Source organism: Leucoraja erinacea, chromosome 4, assembly GCF_028641065.1.
Source record: "Leucoraja erinacea ecotype New England chromosome 4, Leri_hhj_1, whole genome shotgun sequence".
Taxonomy (NCBI): Eukaryota; Metazoa; Chordata; class Chondrichthyes; order Rajiformes; family Rajidae; genus Leucoraja; species Leucoraja erinaceus.
The window spans coordinates 87,608,684-87,627,762 of record NC_073380.1 but is presented as its reverse complement, the minus strand read 5'-3'; the positions used below and the strand labels follow the sequence as shown (position 1 = coordinate 87,627,762).

Genomic DNA, 19,079 nt, shown 5'->3' with positions numbered 1-19,079 from the left:
GATCATTTGGCTCTTGAGCCAATTCTGGCTCTCACATCATCAATTCCATTTCCCCCCTCCCCCCCAACATTTCCCTGTGATCTATTCTCTCACACATGACCATTAATTGCACCATTCTCCCACCAGCCACTTTTTCTGAGAGCAATTTAGCAATCTCTCTGGTTAATCCTCTCTTCAAGGACTCTCCTGAAATCCTACCCCATGCCAAGATTTATATCATCTCCTTGCCATTCAGAATCAAATTTTGTTTGATAATTTCAGATCCGTAAAATGCTTTGGAACCAGTGCATTTGTGCAATGATTTCATTGCAGTTCTTACTTCTTAGGCAGTCCCTCCAAATCAAAAGTGGCTTGTTCCCATTCTAATATTGTGAGATAACTTTTGAGGCTTATGGGAGGCTTGCAGTCTCTCCTACAATTGGGACAGAATGTGCCCAATGGAATGGGCGAGTAGAGAGTCCAGGTTACTCCAACCTTTTGTGTGCTTAAGCAAACGGATTTAAGATCCTATATCATCCCGAATGGTCCTTGTCCACTATACAGTCACGGGCCAAGGGTTCTCAGGAGTGAGTGGGAGTACCGCATAGTTTCCAAAAAGGCTTTGAAAGTTATCTTGAATATTTTCCTTGGATCATCTGGTGATAAATAAAATGCCTTTTTCAATAAGTGTGATCTTGGCACAAAATAAGGAGCTTGCTGAACGTAACTAGGCCTCAATGCTGAGAATGTTTATACTTATAGCGGATGCAAACTTTTCTTTGCTTATCCTGCCAGTAAAGTGGGAAGCTTTTGTGGAGATAGCACCAGTGATATCTCTCCAGAGATCATTCCCATAGTCTATGACTTGGATACCTTATGAATCACTGCACTGCTGCATAATTTTTGTGCTAAGCTCAAAGTCTTGATCATTAACCATCCTGGATTACAGTCAACCATACTGGAGGTAAGTTTCATAATTGATATCCATTTTCACAAAGCAGTGGTTTCCCAGATGAGAAGAGGTCCAGAGTATTGCCTGAAACCTTTATATTGAGAGGTCAGAGCTGCACATCAGGGACAAGTTTGTGGTTAGCTGTAGTTTTCTTTGCTTCCCATTTTATGAGGACATGAAAATAGACCTTTGAGATGCCATAATCATTGCCATCTTCAACAAAAGGTGGCAAATTTAATTTAAGTAACTTCCTGCTGTCAGAAAGAATGTCATTGCTAGGATCTATTCCCTTCTCCCAGCAGCAGGAAAGACGCTCCCCAAATCGTAGTGTGGATTTTGTCCATCTGGAGGTACAGTGGAAGCAGCACTAACCATTGCAAAGGGCCTTTTTCAACCTTACTAAAGCCATCAACTCCATCAATCAGGAGAGGCAGCAGAACACTCACCTTAAATGTAATTGCCCACGGAAATTTGCTTCCATCTCACGTCTGCTAAATGAAGGCACGAAAGCCACAAAATCTTACCAACAGAACCAAATACATGAAACCACTGTTTATACATATTTTAGGGCACTTAATGTGGATGTTGGGAACATCAAAGGAAACTGCAAAAATCTGGAAAGTTTAAAACCAGTAATGATCTTTTATTGACTATAAAGCTCCACTACTCAGTTGATCATCCAACTCTGTGCTGCTCCTTCCTGATATTACATTTAGTTTTATTTTCGTTTTGGAGATACAGCCCACACCAATCCATGATCATCCATTCACACTGGTTTTATGTTTTAGGGAGAAGGTCCAAACTCCACAGATAGCTCCCGAGGTCAGGATCAAACCCTGGTGCTGTGAGGCAGCAACTCTACCAACACCACCACTGTGCCGCCCTTATTATAGTTATATTCCATATAGGACAAGCTGTGCAGTAAAGTATACAGATCACAGCCCAGTAAAGCCTGTCATAAATGCTAATGTATTCATAAGTCAGACCCCAAATGTCAATGGCAAACATTAGAGTGCATAGCTGTGAATGTCTTATTGTACAGAGATATCCTATTGTTTCAGCCTTACCTGAGCAGCTATGTTGAGCGTGACTGTGTCTAAACCACCAGACAACATGCTCTGGGTGTCAGTTAGCGTAAGAGTAACATTGCCTTCCCTGCCCATGTTAGCAGAAGACATAGCGAGATTCTGGGTAGAGAGAGTGGTTTGAGAGGGGGACGTGGAGAGTGAAGAGGGGGTCAAACTACTTGCAGTTGAACTCAGTCCTGTGAGGGATGCAAAACCAAATTTTGGATCAGTTTCAGTGCTTGTCATGCAAAGTAAATATAGCAAGTGACATAACTTCATTCATTTTCTTGTGTACTTTGTCAAAAACATTTTCCTTCAAAGGGGAGATCAGATTTAAGAGGCACAATGACAGGCAAAATATATCCAACTGGTTGGTGCTGCCCATGGTTAGTGTAGCAATGTTACAAAATTTTGAGATTTAAAAAATCAAGTCTGCAATTTATCCCATCAGATAAAGCATAACAATAAGTTTAATTTGACACCAAATTCACTTTCATATCTCAAATATTAAAAAAGTTATGACCATTTTCATACTCGGAAATTAGCATCTTGTTCCCTATTGATTTTCAATGGACATTACAAAAAAGCTGTGATCTTGGATAGTCAAACGCCCATTTCTTAAGGAAAGATTAACATTTTTAAATAGCCTAAGTGTCCAAAGATTATTCACAAATAATTCACAATACAACATGATTTTTATATCTAATTTACATTAATTTATAGGCCAAATGGAAGGAATTTAGTGTTCAATTGCTGTAAATAAATGCCCATTTAAATCGGCTTTCTAGTGGGTTCATGTGGAACGCACTGGTTTAGAACGTTGACATAGCGCTGGATTAGTGCCCTCAAATGCCGAGAAAAATACTGCGGGATATAAAAAGCCCAAAATGAACTAATCGTTATAGATAACTTGATATTCAGGGTTATATATATGCCCCATTTAATGTAAAAATAAGGTACATACCTTTAATTGTTTGCTTTATAAAACCCTGGGGCTGCGAGAGGTTGCGAAATCAGAGAGTAATTTTAAAACTATTATAACTATATTATCGAGGCCTATAAAACTAATAATACCTTTTGCGACCGGGTCTTGCAGCGATTTTTCGTTAATGATTTACTAGCCTGAACATGTGCGATTAGTACAGCCTAGTAAAAATCGCGTTTTAAACCCGCCCCCTCCAAACAGCGCCAAAATCGCCGACATGGCTGAGGGCAGATTCCCAATGACGATTCAGGTAGGTTTTGTAACATACCTAGTTAGTGCTAACCAGATTCCTCAGAGAATCTGCATATAAAAAGAGGCCAAAACTGGCTGAAGTTTTTGAGAAATGGCAATAAGACATAGGCTTTCCTTGCTAATTTGTAAATGTAATCCAATTTTGGATTAAAAGGTGTGGACGATGAATCAGCAGATCTTGGACAGATCTCTGATAGTTCTGTCAAAAGAGTCATTACTCATTACTCGGTGACTAACCAAATAAAAATTCCATTGGCAGCAGAACATTGAATTTACAGCAATTGAAATTGTTCAAGTTTATAAACTGCAGTACAAGAGTTTTAGGACTGAAAGTGTCCCCCAGATACAAGTCAAATATCTAATGCAAACTACAGCATTACTACAGCATGTGGAGAAGCAAGCATTTGCAGATGTTGGATTTACTTCATCACGGTGTCTCTTTTTTTGATAACAATATGTACCCATTTAAATATTAAAACCAGTCAAGGAGGGATCATATAACACACATCAGTGGCAAAAGGATTGCTTAAACACCCTGCCTCGTCTCTGTCTGCCCTCTTCAGACAGAAGATACAGAAGTTTGAAATTGTACGTCTCCAAACTTAGGAACAGCTTCTTCCCCTCTGTATCAAGTTTCTGAACGGTTCTTCCATAATCTGGGTACTATCCGATTTATTTCTATCCCATTGCGGACATTGAACTTTGTCTCTGGGACTGATGCGCTACAGTGCTGAGAACCATATACTGCACTCTATCTTTGTCTTTGCTCTACCTGTTGTACTGGAGTTTGGCTTGATAGTATTATCCAATTTGATTGGAGAGCATGCAAAACAATTCTTTTCACTGTACCTCAGTACAAACAACAATAAAATAAACAAACGTCTTATCTCACCTGGTAAGCCGGCACTACTTGCGTTAAGAGTGGCAGACTGACTAAGGAGCTGGTCATTGCCGATGGTCAACGTAGCAGCATTAGGTTGGTTGTTTATTGATGTTCCCAGTCGGATACCTCCATTTATTTCACAACTATCAGTGTTGCTATGCTGCTGAATTATATCTTGACCTGAGGTGCACAAGAAAAAAAGTTTGAACTTATGTTAAATCGTTTATTTAAAGTCTCAAAGCAGCTGTTACCTAAACCTTCCTGAATCAAGAATCAAGAGTGTTTTATTGACATATGTCCCAAAGCAGAACAATGAAATTCTTACTTGCAGCAGCACAACAGATATGTAAACATAGTCCTTGGTAAATATAAACAAAGAAACAATACTAGTGCAAAGACAAAATGAATCCCAACAAGCCTATGCAGTTTGCAACTTATTTGGAGGTTGTAGTGTTTAATAGCTAGATGGTTGTATGGAAGAAGCTGCTCCTGAACCTGGACTTTACGTTTTCAGGCTCCTTTACCTTCTTTCCGATGGAGTGAAATGGTGTGGGTCTCTGATGACGCCGGCAGTTTTTTTGGGGCTGCGACTCTTGTAATCCCTTAGATGCTGCGGTGATCAATACCTGTCATGGACTGGGCAGTGTTTACCACTTTTTGCAATCATCTTCGTTCTTGGGTGTTCAAGTTGCCAAACAAGGCTGCGATGAAATCAGTCAATATGCTCTCTACTCTACACCTGTAGCAGTTCAACAGACATTGACATGAGAAGAATCTCCTCAGGAAGTTGAGGTGTTGATGGGCTTTCCTTGTGATTGCGTCAATGTGTTGGGTCCAGGACAGGTCTTCAGAGATATGCCCGTCCAGGAATTTGAAGCTTTTGACTCTCTCTTGTGGATCCTCGTCTTTCCCCATCCAAAGTCTACAATCAGTCCAGGTCTCACTGATGTTGAGAGGCAGGTTGCTGTTCTAGCACCATTTGGTGATTCGATCGATCTCCCTCACATACTTTGGCTCATCGCCATTTGTAATTTGTCCAAAAGCGGGGGTGTCATTGGCAAATTTGAAAATGGAGTTCGAACTGTGCCCACCCACATAGTCGTGAGTATAGAGTGAGTTGAGCACAGGGCTCTACACACTGCCTTGAGGTGCTCTGTGTTGATGATTATCGTGGAGGAAGTGTTGCTGCATGCTCCACTAACCACTCAAAGCAATTTCAGTGGAAGAAAAACAGTATAAATGTTTTAAAGACCTCGTACCCAAGGGTCACATTTTATTTTGAGCTTTTGCGGCATTTTCTCCATGACTAAGTGAATTGCAGATTGATTGCAATTAATATCTTTTATCCAAAAACATCCAAAGCGTTTGTATCAAGAATGAGAAAACTTAAGATTGCACATAATAAATATGGAACAACTTTGAAAGTACTTATTTTTAATGACTTGGGTAATCTCAGCTGATTTATTCTATCACAATTTATGCTCCCAAATTATACATGTGTTTTTTGGCAAATATTCCTAATGTCATAAAATCATATCAATCTACCAGTGCTCCATGGGGTCTACACCAAAGATCATCGAGTGGAGCAAGATTCTACACTCATGTGTAATCCAATGCACTGAGGAGCATTGGATGCGTAATCCAATGTACGGAACGGAACGGCCGCCATCTTGGAATGCTCAACCCGACTTCTGGTTTCATTAACATACCATTCGCCAATGGTAAAGTAATAACCCAGTGAAATTGACAAGATTTTGCTGCTTAAAAAATGCAAGGATATTAAAAGTTATACTGTAGCTCTAAAAGTAACAGCAGATTAAATGTATTACAGGTGCACAACCTTTTATCCGACGATCCAAATAACGAAAACCTCCGAATAGCGACATTTTTTCGGTCCTTGAAGAAAGGTCCTTGAAAACGTTCACCGAGGGCGGCCCGCAGAGGTGACAGCGGAACCTCCGGTCGGTCCTCGAAGAAAGGGGAACTAAATCCCCATTCATAAAAGAGGTGAGGGTATATTGCGCGGGAGGGTTAATAATTGACAATATGCTGCTGCCTGCCCGCTGGGTTAAAAAGTTCCCACGGTAGACACGATACACAGTGTATCGTGAGTCTTGCGTGGGAACTTTTAAACTCAGCGTGCAGGCAGCAGCAGATTGTCGCTCCCTTCAGTTTCACCCCACCTACACCCCTCTGCTCCCGGCCATGTGTGTGACCCCTTCCCTCCCCTCTCCAGCTCCCCGCTCATTGCACCGGCGAGGGGGCTTTGCACTGTCTTCACGTCGGCGATTCTAGCAGCGCAGTGCAGTCACCGGAGACGTCAGGACCAACGGGACACCGACCCCCAGGCCCACTGCAAGCACGGAGATCCCAGAGACCCACAGCCAGCAGCAGCCCAGCCCCGTTCCAACTCCAGAGGAAAACTGCAAACTGGCCGGAGACGTCAGGACCACCAGAAGCCGCTCCCCGATGGGCCGCTACGGCGACAAGTGGCAGTTCGCCCACAGCCCGAGCTGCGCCCTCTCATCGGGACACCGACCCCCAGGCCCACTGCAAGCACGGAGATCCCAGATCAGCAACTCCAGCCCAGCCCCGTTCCAACTCCAGAGGAACACACAGTGTATGGGCAGAAGCGGATAGTGCGCAAGGTGCGTCTTGTTCTTGGGGTAGCGCAGCTCGGGCTGTGGGCGAACTGCCACTTGTCGCCGTAGCGGCCCATCGGGGAGCGGATTCCTCTGGAGTTGGAGGGGGAGGGGGGTATTGTGCTGTTTGATCACCCCCTACTATCCTAGGGACAGGGAGACAGGACGTTCACCGAGGGCGGCCCGCAGAGGTGACAGCGGAACCTCCGGTCGGTCCTCGAAGAAAGGGGAACTAAATCCCCATTCATAAAAGAGAAGGTGAGAGTATATTGCGCGGGAGGGTTAATAATTGACAATATGCTGCTACCTGCCCGCTGAGTTAAAAAGTTCCCACGTTAGACACAATACGCAGTGTATCGTGAGTCTTGCGTGGGAACTTTTAAACTCAGCGTGCAGGCAGCAGCAGATTGTCGCTCCCTTCAGTTTCACCCCACCTACACCCCTCTGCTTCCCGGCCATGTGTGTGACCCCTTCCCTCCCCTCTCCAGCTCCCCGCTCATTGCACCGGCGTGGGGGCTTTGTACTGTCTTCACGACGGCGATGGCTGCAGGTCAGTGCAGTCACCGGAGACGTCAGGACCAATTGGACGTCGACCACCAGGCCCACCGCAAGCACAGAGATCCCAGAGACCCACAGCCAACAGCAGCCCAGCCCAGCCCCGCTCCAACTTCTTCTGCTGGGATCAAGGCGCAAACTCGCGACCTTGCGGATATGAGCCGAGCACTCTACCACTGAGCCAGCCATTAAAATCTACGCAAAAAAATTTCCATTCCGAAGACCGACAAATTCTGAATTACGAAAGGTCTCTGGTCCCAAGGCTTTCGGATAAAAGGTTGTGCACCTGTAGTATTTAAAATTTCAATTTCTCTCTCCCTCACCTCGGCATTACCGGAATCATTTGGCGTTTTGCAAAGACAACTGCATCTGCAGTTCCTTCCTATTGAAGAAGAACCCTGGCCCGAAACAACTCCTAATCCATTCCCTCCACAAATGCCGCCTAGCCCGCTGAGTTCCTCCCCAGCACTGTGTTTTTTTTTAAATTTAACTCTGAAATTGAAGATAAACACAAAAAGCTGGAGTAACTCAGCGGGACAGGCAGCATCTCTGGAGAGAAGGAATGGGGGACGTTTCGGGTCAAGACCCTTCTTCAGACGTATTGTCACATCTCGATCGGAAAAATACCTATGCCAGGATCCTCTTCATAGACTTCAGCTCTGCTTTCAATACAATCATTCCGCAGCAGCTGGTGGAGAAGTTGGAGCTATTGGGGGTTGATGCTGGCACATGCAACTGGGTCCTGAACTTTCTGTCGCAACGGCAGCAGACAGTCAGGGTGGGCAGTAGGACATCAAAAACCATAGCCGTGAGCACTGGCTCACCCCAAGGCTGTGTCCTAAGCCCCCTTCTGTTTAGTCTGCTGACACACGACTGTACTGCCAGACTCAATAACAACTTCATCAACAAGTTCGCTGATGACACAACAGTGGTGGGTCTCATCAGTGACAATGATGAATCGGCGTACAGGATGGAGGTGGAGCTGCTCACAGGTTGGTGCAAATCCCACAACCTCATTCTTAACGTGGGAAAAACTAAGGAGATGGTGGTTGACTTCAGGAGGGCGGGGAAACAACACCATACACCTCTGCACATCGACGGAGCTGATGTGGAAAGGGTCAGCAGCATGAAGTTCTTAGGACTACATCTGTCTGATGACCTGACGTCCACGGCCAACACCACAGCTCTGGTCAAGAGAGCCCAGCAGCGACTTCACCCTCTCCGAAGACTACGTAAAGCAGGCCTCCCCACCACACACCTACGGACTTTTTATAGGGGGACTGTCGAGAGCACACTGACATACGGCATCACTTCCTGGTTCGGGAGCTGCAAGGCGTACGAACGGCACCAACTGGACAGGATAGTGAAGACCGCAAGCAGGATTATTGGTGCTCCACTCCCCTTCCTGCTGGACATATACAGGAAGAGATGTATCAACAGAGCCATCTCCATCATCAAAGACCCTTACCACCCATCGCATGACATCTTCTCCATCCTCCCATCTGGGAAGAGGTACAGGAGCATTAGCTGCAAAACCAGCAGGATGCTCCTCAGCTTCTTCCCACAGGCTATAAGACTGTTAAATGGACTTTGCCCCCCTGCCAAGTATCGCGCACAAACCCCCACACTGCAGCAGAGCCACTGTTGTGCCGCTGCCGGTCGGAACGGCTGTTGAATGTTTAGTAGAGTGTTAAATTTGTTCATGACATGTATTTTTTATTTTCATTTCTATTTATTTTTTCATGCACACTGAATGGACACTGGTTGAGCAACGTTTTTTTGTTTCCTCTGGGTATGCGAATACTCAGGAAATGACAATAAAGATATACAATACAATACAATACAATACAAGTACTCTCATCCATGAGAGTTCAGTTCAGTCACCCATTCCTTCTCTCCAGAGTCGCTGCCTGTCCCGCTGAGTTACTCCAGCAACAGCAAAGCTAGTCAGGATTGAACCCAGGTCTCTGGTGCTGTAACAGCAACTTTACCGTTACACCACCGTGCCACACAAACTATAAGCCATACTTTAATGTGCTGAAAAAGTTGCTGAAACAAGTTGCTATGAATCTATGTGTAGGAAGGAAATGCAGATGCTGGTTTAAACTGAGTATAGACACACAAAATCTGTAGTAACTCAGCTGGACAGATTGCATCTCTGCAGAGAAGATCTCGACCTGAATTGTCGCCACATCCTTTTTTCCAGAGACGCTGTCTGATCCGCTGAGATACTTTATCTTTGCTATGAATCTATTCAGTTTCCTTCAATTTTAGAACGGTATTGGAGAATACTTTTATTTATATGTAAATCTGAACTGACGTGATTGAACTGATCTGGTCGGATGTTGGAAACAATAGCTATTGAAAACACAAACCCATAAACACTATGGATAATTGTAAACGATATCTGCACCACCACATTTATGAACGTTTCATACAATAAAGTTGATATACGGTGCATAAGGTGGGTATCAATTAATTCTAGGCAACAGATTAAAAAATTAATCTAACCCCATTAATTCACTCAGGGTGTATTATGATGTGCTCTACTGTATGAAGTGTACAGCAAAACCTGCTCTTCCAGAGTGGTCTATCGTGTTGTTTCTTCAGCGGACCACAAATTTATTTTAAGAGCAAAACATAAAGTGCTGGAGAACTCAGCAGGTCAAGTTGGATCTATGGAGGGTCTGAAGAAGGGTCTTGACCCAACACATCACCTATTGATTCTCTCCAGAGATGCTGCCTGACCCGCTGAGTTACTCCAGCATTTTGTATCTATCTATGGAGGGAATGGTTAGGCGACGTTTAGGGTCGGGTCTCTTCTTCTATAGATATAGAGAGAAGCAGAGAGATATATACAGAGAAGTAGCGAGCTATAGAGAGAAGTAGGGCAGGCTAGGACTATATTCCTTGGAGCCTAGGAGAAAATGTCATATAGATGGCATATAGAAGTATATAAGATAATGAGGGGAATAGATAGGGTAGATGCACAGAGTCTTCTACCCAGAATAGGGAAAATCAAGAACCAGAGGACATAGGGGAATGTTTTAATAGGAATCGCAAGGGCAATGTTTTTTAGAGGGTGGTGGGTATATGGAATAAGCTGCCAGAGGAGATATTTGAGGCAGAGACTGCAACAATCTTTGAAAATACATTTGGACAGGTACATGGATAGGAAAGGGTTTGATTTAAACTAGCATCTGCAGTTCCTTCCAACACAAGGTTTAGAGGGATATGGGCCAATGCGAGCAGGTGGGACTAGTGTGAATGGGGCACCTTGGACAGCATGGGCAAGATGGGCCAAAGGGCTTTTTTCCATGCTCCATGACTGACTTAAATGTGCCTTTGATAGTTCTGGACTAGCTGTTCCAATGTATACCCCATGTTATACCTATGACTATGAGGGCTTCCTCTAGGTGCTCTGGCTTCTTCCCCCGATGACAATGACATATGGACTGCCATGTTAATTGGCTGGTGTAAATTGTTTGCAACATGTAGGTAAATGGGAAGAGCTGATGGTGAAATGGTGTGGGAAAACTATTCAGAATGGCAGGCGGAAAAGATTTATGAGGATGTTGCCCTTTCAGAATGGCAGGCAGTGACTAGTGGGGTACCGCAAGGCTCGGTGCTGGGACAGCAGATATTTACAATATACATCAATGATGTAACATTAGCAAATTTACAGTTGACACAAAGCTGGGTGGCAGTGTGAACAGTGAGGAGGATGCTATGAGAATGCAGGGTGACTTGGACAGGTTGGATGAGTGGGCAGATGCATGGCAGATGCAGTTTAATGTGGATAAACGTGAGGTTATCCACTTTGGCAGCAAAAAAAGGAAGGCAGTTATTATCTAAATGGTGTCAAGTTGGGAAAAGGGGAAGTACAACAGGATCTGGGGGTCCTTGTTCATCAGCCAATGAATGTAAGCATGCAGGTATAGCAGGCAGTGAAGAAAGCAAATGTCATGTTGGCCTTCATAACAAGAGGAGTTGAGTATAGGAGCAAAGAGGTCCTTCTGCAGTTGTACCGGGCCCTAGTGGGACCAATCCTGGAGTACTGTGTGCACTTTTGGTTCCCCTAATTTGAGGAAGGACATTCTTGCTATTGAGAGAGTGCAGCGTAGGTTTACAAAGTTAATCCCCGGGATGGCGGGACTGTCATATGCTGAGAGAATAGAGTGGCTGGGCTTGTATACTCTGGAATTTAGGATGAGAGGGGATCTTATTGAAACATATAGGATTATAAAGGGTTTGGACACGCTAGAGGCAGGAAAAATGTTCCCGATGTTGGTGGAGTCCAGAACCAGGGGCCACAGTTTAAGAATAAGTTTTTCACACAGAGTTGTGAGTGTGGAATTCTCTGCCTCGGAGGGCGGTGGAGGCTGGTTCTCTGGATACTTTCAAGAGAGATCTAGATAAGGCTCTTAAAGATAGCGGAGTCAGGGGATATGGGGAGAAGGCAGGAACGGGGTACTGATTGGGGATGATCAGCCATGATCGCATGATTGAATGGCGGTGCTGGCTCGAAGGGCTGAATGGCCTACTCCTGCATCTATTGTCTAAATGGTTAGGGTAGGAATAATGTAAAAAAGATTGCTTGATGGTCAGCACAAACTAAGTGGGCTATGATTATGAACTTGCCCTCTCTATCTCTATGACTGCAATTCAGGCCAATTTGTGAATTCTGGGTATAAGTCGGTACTTGAGTATTAGAAGATAGGACAGTAGCCCACAATCTCCGTACCGAAAATGATGCCGTAAATTAATCCCCTCTGCCTGCATGTGATCCATATCCCTCCATTCCCTGCATGAGCCTATCAACAAACTTCAGATTGAACATTAACTTGCAGATTTTGTTTGCTGGTCATGCCCATAAAAACTACAATGCAGAAAGCCATTTGGTGAACTGGACTGTCTTGATGTAACCTTTACTTTAGGTAACCTCCTAGTAGCAGTGCCCTCACTTCCCTTCTCCACATTCCTCATCTGGTCTCTCTCTCCTGTAATGCTCGCAAGTCACTATCACAGGAGAGTATGAGGTATTGCACATGATGACTGGTGAAGTAATGTAGATACAATGCAACATTAATGAAATCCTATCAATTTAAATTTGTAACACGCTATTTCAGAGCTAATACAAACCTGATATTGTGAGGGTTATCTCCTGTGGTGCTCCTGTCGCATTGGGACATGTGACATTGGTAGCCTGTGCCAGGACCTGGCTGAGATTGGCGTTATTAATCGTCAGTGCCATTTCATGTTTTCCATTGGAACTTGGAGCAAGACCAGCGGATGTCAACGACTGCGAGATATCCTGTGCTCCTAAGAGATGTACAGAAAAAGAACAAATCTGAGTGCAGAACTTTAGACCCTGATTAGTACCAAACATTCTTTAAAAAGATTAAACGTTTATTACATTTTATAAGATTAAAAGATAGCCTAGAGGACAAGATACTCATGTTACCCAAACAGATAAAATGCTTCAATATTCAAAATGAACAGGTTATATATCTAGATAATATTTATGAGTTCTTCAAAAGGAACAAATTGATTTCATAAAAATGTAATGTTGACAACTATAGCAAATAATTAGCAAAGGGGGTCACTCAACTAGATGAATAATTGGTTAATTAGTTTTACAGTTGATTGAGGGGTTAATATTATGTAGGATAGGACACTGATAGAATTCTATCTCTCATCTTGAAACAAAGAGCTGGGGATCTTGTATCCTCTCTCCCTCGGCTTCAGTTAAAACTCCCGTGCAAAATGCAGAAAGCTCCACTGAGTGTGCAGCACTGAATACTGGACATGTTGAAATCTTGCAAAAGCAAAATCAATCTACAGACAAGAGACATTGCTGACAATTTTGACTGGCCAGCGGTGGAGCACATCAACAACTTTGCTTGGCCAGGCCGACCCTGCAAAGCTGCCAGGACGGCCGGCTTTTATGGCCAAGTCGAGAACTCTCCATTTGTAACAACTTTCAGACTTATATCTTGCAAAATGGCTCCAAAACATGGTGACTCTTGTATACTCAGCGGATTATTCCTATACAAGTCAAGTCAAATTTATTTGTCACATACGCATACGAGATGTGCAGTGAAATGAAAAGTGGCAATGCCTGCGGAATGTGCGAAAAACTACAAGAACAGAATCAGTAATTACATATTGGTGAGAGAAAGAAAAACAGCAATTTTAAAAAGACACAACACAACAGTCGTTTGGTACAGTAAGTTAGTCCCTGGTGAGATAAGAGTTTACAGTCCTAATGGCCTCTGGGAAGAATCTCCGTCATCCAGTTTTCACAGCATGACAGCGAAGGCGTTTGCCTGACCGTAGCAGCTGGAACAGTCCGTTGCTGGGGTGGAAGAGGTTCCCCATAATGTTGCTGGCTCTGGATCTGCACCTTCTGATGTATAGTTCTTGCAGGCGGGCGAGTGTAGTTGCCATAGTGCGTTCGGCCGAACGCACTACTCTCTGCAGAGCTTTATTGTCCCGGGCAGTGCAGTTCCCAAACCAAATTGTGATGTTTCTGGACAAGATGCTTTCTACAGCCACTGAGTAGAAGCACTGGAGGATCCTCAGAGAGACTCTGAATTTCCTAAGCTGCCTGAGGTGGTAAAGGCGCTGCCTTACCTTAATCAGCAGTGCAGCAGCGTGTGATGTCCATGTCAGATCCTCAGTGATGTGGCCTCCCAGGTATTTAAAGCAGCTCACCCTATCCACAGTATCCCCATTTATCTTCAATGGCGTATACATCCTCGGATGTTGTGCCTTCCTAAAGTCCACGATCAGGTCCTTAGTTTTTTTGACATTCAAGAGGAGGCTGGTGTCCTGACACCAGAATGGCAGATCAGCCACCTCTTCCCAGTAGGCCTTCTCATTATTTTCAGAGATCAGGCCCACCACCACCAGTGTCATCGGCAAACTTGATTATAGGGTGATTTCACGAAAGGTCACTGGAGTGTAGATCCGCACCCACGTGACCGAAAATTTGAAGTGGAGTACATGCTATACTTCCGGTACATGTTAGTGAATGGGAAAACACGCACTTTCACACCCGTTAAAAACATCGAAAACGGCCAGTTTTTGAGCTGCAATTTACTGTGCCAGTCGGGGTGACCGTGAGGCACAGCTACCTAAATTTACAGTCCAAAAAAAAGATAGAAACTAAGGTAAATTCAAGAAGGAGCTGAAGGTGCAAATCCAGCAGAAGTGATCAGTGGACATTTGTCGTGGAGATTTAAAGATCCAAAATATCGGGAATTATCGCGTTTGCTCGCTGCATTTCATCAAAAGTAAGGCATTATTGACTTTTTTATCTATATTCATTTGTTATATGAAAAGTTTTAAAAGTGAAAAATCCGTCAGTAAAATTGCAAAATCGCCCATGGTTCTCAGGTGGGTTTTAACATGCAAAATGAAAACGCTTCTGAAGCTACATTTACCATTTAAATAATCGTAAACTATCAATGCGTTTTGAAATAAATTTTACTCAGATGCAAGCTAAGGAATGGGATAATTGTCAGCTGTTAGTTGGACAAAATTAGGACATTTTATTATTTGCCAAAATCAGGATTGTTGACATCATTCCATGCTGCAGGCTTGTCTGTTATTAGATGATAAATAAATAAATAAATAAGTAGTTTGGGTGAATGTGCAGGCTTTAAACAAGAAACATTGAGAAATATATTTTGGCAAATAATAAAATGTCCTAATTTTGTCCAACAAACAGCTGACAATTATCCCATTCCTTAGCTTGCATCTGAGGAAAATTTATTTCAAAACGCATTGATAGTTTACGATTATTTAAATGGTAAAGGTAGCTTCAGAAGCGTTTTTCATTTTGCATATTAAAACCCACCTGTCCGCTGATCACTTCCGCTGGATTTGCACTTTCAGCTCCCTCTTGAATTTACCTTAGTTTCTATCTTTTTTTTGGACAGTAAATTTAGGTAGCTTTGCCTCACGGTCACCCCGACTGGCACAGTAAATTGCAGCTCAAAAACTGGCAGTTTTCAATGTTTTTAACGGGTGTGAAAGTGCGTGTTTTCCCATTCACTAACATGTACCGGAAGTATAGCATGTACTCCACTTCAAATTTTCGGTCATGTGGGTGCGGATCTACGCTCCAGTGACCTTTCGTGAAATCACCCTATAGGCTTGTAAAGTAAGATCATGTACAGCAATACTTTTACTGAACTGTATGCAAAAAAGGAATACCACTGTATCTCAGTACCTGTGACAATAAACTACCATTGAACCAGTTGCTGCTTGACCTATTGAGTATTTCCACCTTTATCTGTCATATATCTGTTTAAGATTGTGACCACCAGGGGCGCCGGGGAGATGGCCGCCCTGCCGGCAGTCTGTTCTTTTCTACATTGTTTTTGTTATTTTTTAATGTGTTAAAACTTTGTTTAAATGTTCTTCGGTTTGTTTTATGTGGGGGAGGGTGGATGGGATCGGGGGAAACTTTTTTTTTCAAGTTCCTACCTTGCGGGAGATGTGATTATTTTTTGGATTACATTCTCCAGGATCTGCGGCCTACCATCGATGGAGCTGGAAGCCTCCTCGGACTGTCGTGAGCCCCACCGCAGGGCGCGGACTTAACATCGGAACTGATCCCTTGCTTGGGATCGCTCCTACCGCGACCAGCGCAGACTTTACCATCAAGAGCTCGAAGTCTTCGGGAGAGGCTGAGTCGGGATCTCCAACGTCGTGGAAGGTTCGACCAGCCCTGATGGGAGGTTCTATCGCCCGACGCGGGGGAGCTGACATCCCCCCCCCGATGCGGGAGCGGATAGCCTCGACGCGGAGGGCCCGAAATGCCGCCGGCTACGGGAGTCAAGATCATCCCGTCAACGGGGGCTCGAGGCCCACGACCGAGGAAGAACTAAGGGAAGGACTTGAACTTTATTTCGCCTTCCATCACAGTGAGGAATGTGTACGAGTCACTGTGGTGGATGTTCATGTTAAAATGTGTTTTTGAGTGATCTGTTGCTTTATATTTGTATGACTGACCTGGCCAATGAAACTCCTCATATGTTGCAAAACATACTTGGTGAATAAAGTGTGATTCTGATTCTGAAGGAGGGTCTCGACCCGAAACGTCGCCTATTTCTTCTCTCCATAGATGCTGCCTCACCCGCTGAGTTGCTCCAGCATTTTTGTCTACCTACTGTTTAAGATTTAGTCATATGAATGATGGGACTCCACTGGGTCAAGGTAAAATTAGGGTTACCATCGATAAAGGTGACAATAAGAGTCTCAAAAACGTCACACAAACATTAAATGCTTGAAAGATTAATATTTCTCACCTGAACTGTTGGCAAGCACAGTCTCCTGCTCGGTCAGACTGCCTATCACCATGGCAGCCGATGATGTTACTGTAGGTTGCATTGACAAGCTGGTTAGTGGCTGGATGACCACATTGGCAGGAAGTGTGCTATCTGTTGATTGTAGAGTCCCGGATTGCTGTGGTATGTTCGGGTCTGAAGGCAGTTGCTGAGTAAGCACATTACTCTGCTGTAATGTCTGCTGCAAAATGCTCGAATCGATCTGCAGAAAGGAACATGGGAGCAGGAAAGGGGAAGGTTGAAGAAAAGTCCAGTCAAATAATATCAGATATGGGTCGAATTAGAAGTCAGCTTGCAGAATGACATTAACACGGAGGAACTAACAGGCACTTAGTCCATTTATCAGTAGGTTTATCAATAATGGAACCTTTAAACAATATGAACCTTAAAAAATTGAAGTCAATTTAAATGCATGAAGGTGCATGGAATAGGTTTATCAAAGAATGATTCAACTTGGTATGTAGGCCATTATGCCCATGGTACCAAGTTCTGTCTCTCTCCCTCTTCTATTTCTTCTCTAATCAACATATATCTCCTATTCAAGTATTTACCCAATTCCTTTTTATAGGGATGATTCACTGCATCACAGTATTTCTTATCTTGCCTCTGATTCTTTTATTCAATACCTTAAAATGTGCGTCCTCTAATAGATAAAACCAAATATCCTATAGAGAGCAAGATAGTCCACTCCTGCTAAATGCAATGGGCTGACGTGTAGTACGCAACGGAGTGGAATGTCAGCCTTTTCTTTGGCCCATGTCAGTAAACCCGACCCGACTCTGTATATCCCTCTTGCTGTGTAATCAGCGTTGCGGGGGAACAGTTTGTGTGTGTGATATAGGGTTAGATTCATAATTCAGTTAATTCATAATTCTGTTACATTTTGTTAAAGATTAATATATTAACAAATTATGATTCTGTTAATTGTCTTCTTTAATGGTTTTTTTTTTTAAATGGCTCATGTGCTGTGTTTGAGTTGATTTTTGTATTACACCTTGCACTCTGTAATTCATCTAATCACACTGTTCACAACTGCAGTATTTGGAAAAATAATAGCAATATGAAGATTCCAGTTGCTCTACTCTTGGAATGTTCTTTAATGTTCCTTAATGGTTTTTTGTGGCTATGGAATTGTTTTTCAACAATAAAATGGGTCTGGTCTTCCCAATAGCCAGAGAGTGGAATGAAATCTGTCTGTAATTGTGGAGTTACATAAATGAAGTATTTATCAAAATAAAAATTGTTTTGAGCTAGATTAAAAAATGATGTATAAATTAAGGATGGTTTTATTCAGCAAGCAAACAACTGTTTAGATTGTGTAGGAAAGAACACACACACATATATAAATATTTCTCCAGATTTTTATATATAATGATAAACGTTATTTCAGACAACAATAAATAAAATACATTGTAAACCTCCCCGCAACTTCACCCTGGTGTCCCAGCCGTGCTGATCCAGGCCAGACTCCCCACACGCTGTGGAATAGGCATATTTTCGCTTTTTATTGTGATTTATTGATCTTTTTAAAGCTGAATATCTGATAACGACACATTAGATGTGGACGCCATGGCCAAAGCAAGGGAACGAGTGCGAAGACGGAAGCCAGTTACGGAAATGGTGCCGAGGATTACCCATCAAAGATCCCATGACCCTACTATGTGTTTTTCGTCGAATGGACTATCTTGCTCACTAAAGGATCTTTGGATAAAACAAGTTTCTCCTGTTACCGTATTAATAGTTACTATAACTCCATTGATGATATGTCATTCACTCACTCAAAAAGACTGATTTCACAGATCCACCCAACTGCTAATGATGTGTTAACAGTTCATGATGGGTGTAGTTAGTAAGCAAGCCTCCCTATTGATAATATATTCATGAAAATTAATTCTCTGCCAGCTGGCAGTTTTAACCCAGTTCACTGCAAGCAAGGCAGAAAATCATAAGCAATGCGGCACACACTTCACTCAGGCACAAGCTGTTGATATGGAAAAGGGAAATTTCACACAGGGTGCATCTGGGGCTTTATTTCATATCTTAGCTACTCCAACCCTGATGGACATGTACCAGGACTACTGGCATACATTGTGTCTTATTATAGGCAGATAGCAGTCTGACAACAAAGGCAGTGTGCATCCGATTTGGTCTCAAATTGTTCAGTTTCAGGTGAAACAACATGAATACACAATGGTTACTCCATGACTAATCAACGGCTCTGATTTTGAAACTTATTGCAGGATGAAAAACGGGCTTTGCACTATTGCTGATGTAACTGGAATGATTTTCATGCCAGAATCACATTTCCTGCAATAACAAAAATCACAGTGCAAAGTCAGCGGTTGGATTCCCCTTGTCCCCTTCCACGGGGGACTCGTTTGCTTTACTCTAGGTTAAACCAATCT

At 43.2% G+C, this 19,079-nt stretch overlaps 1 protein-coding gene across 3 annotated transcripts in view; it reads right to left on the bottom strand.

Moving 5' to 3' along the window:
- LOC129696661 (zinc finger protein 236-like) overlaps nucleotides 1-19,079 on the bottom strand; it is a 142,417-nt gene that overhangs the window by 11,484 nt on the left and 111,854 nt on the right. For all 3 annotated transcript variants that reach the window (XM_055634752.1, XM_055634753.1, XM_055634754.1), the window contains 4 exons: nucleotides 16,636-16,876; nucleotides 12,458-12,637; nucleotides 4,128-4,298; nucleotides 1,999-2,195 (listed from right to left, as the gene is read on the bottom strand). In XM_055634752.1, coding sequence (XP_055490727.1) covers nucleotides 1,999-2,195; nucleotides 4,128-4,298; nucleotides 12,458-12,637; nucleotides 16,636-16,876 — 789 coding nt within the window. The remainder of the gene's footprint in view (nucleotides 1-1,998; nucleotides 2,196-4,127; nucleotides 4,299-12,457; nucleotides 12,638-16,635; nucleotides 16,877-19,079) is intronic.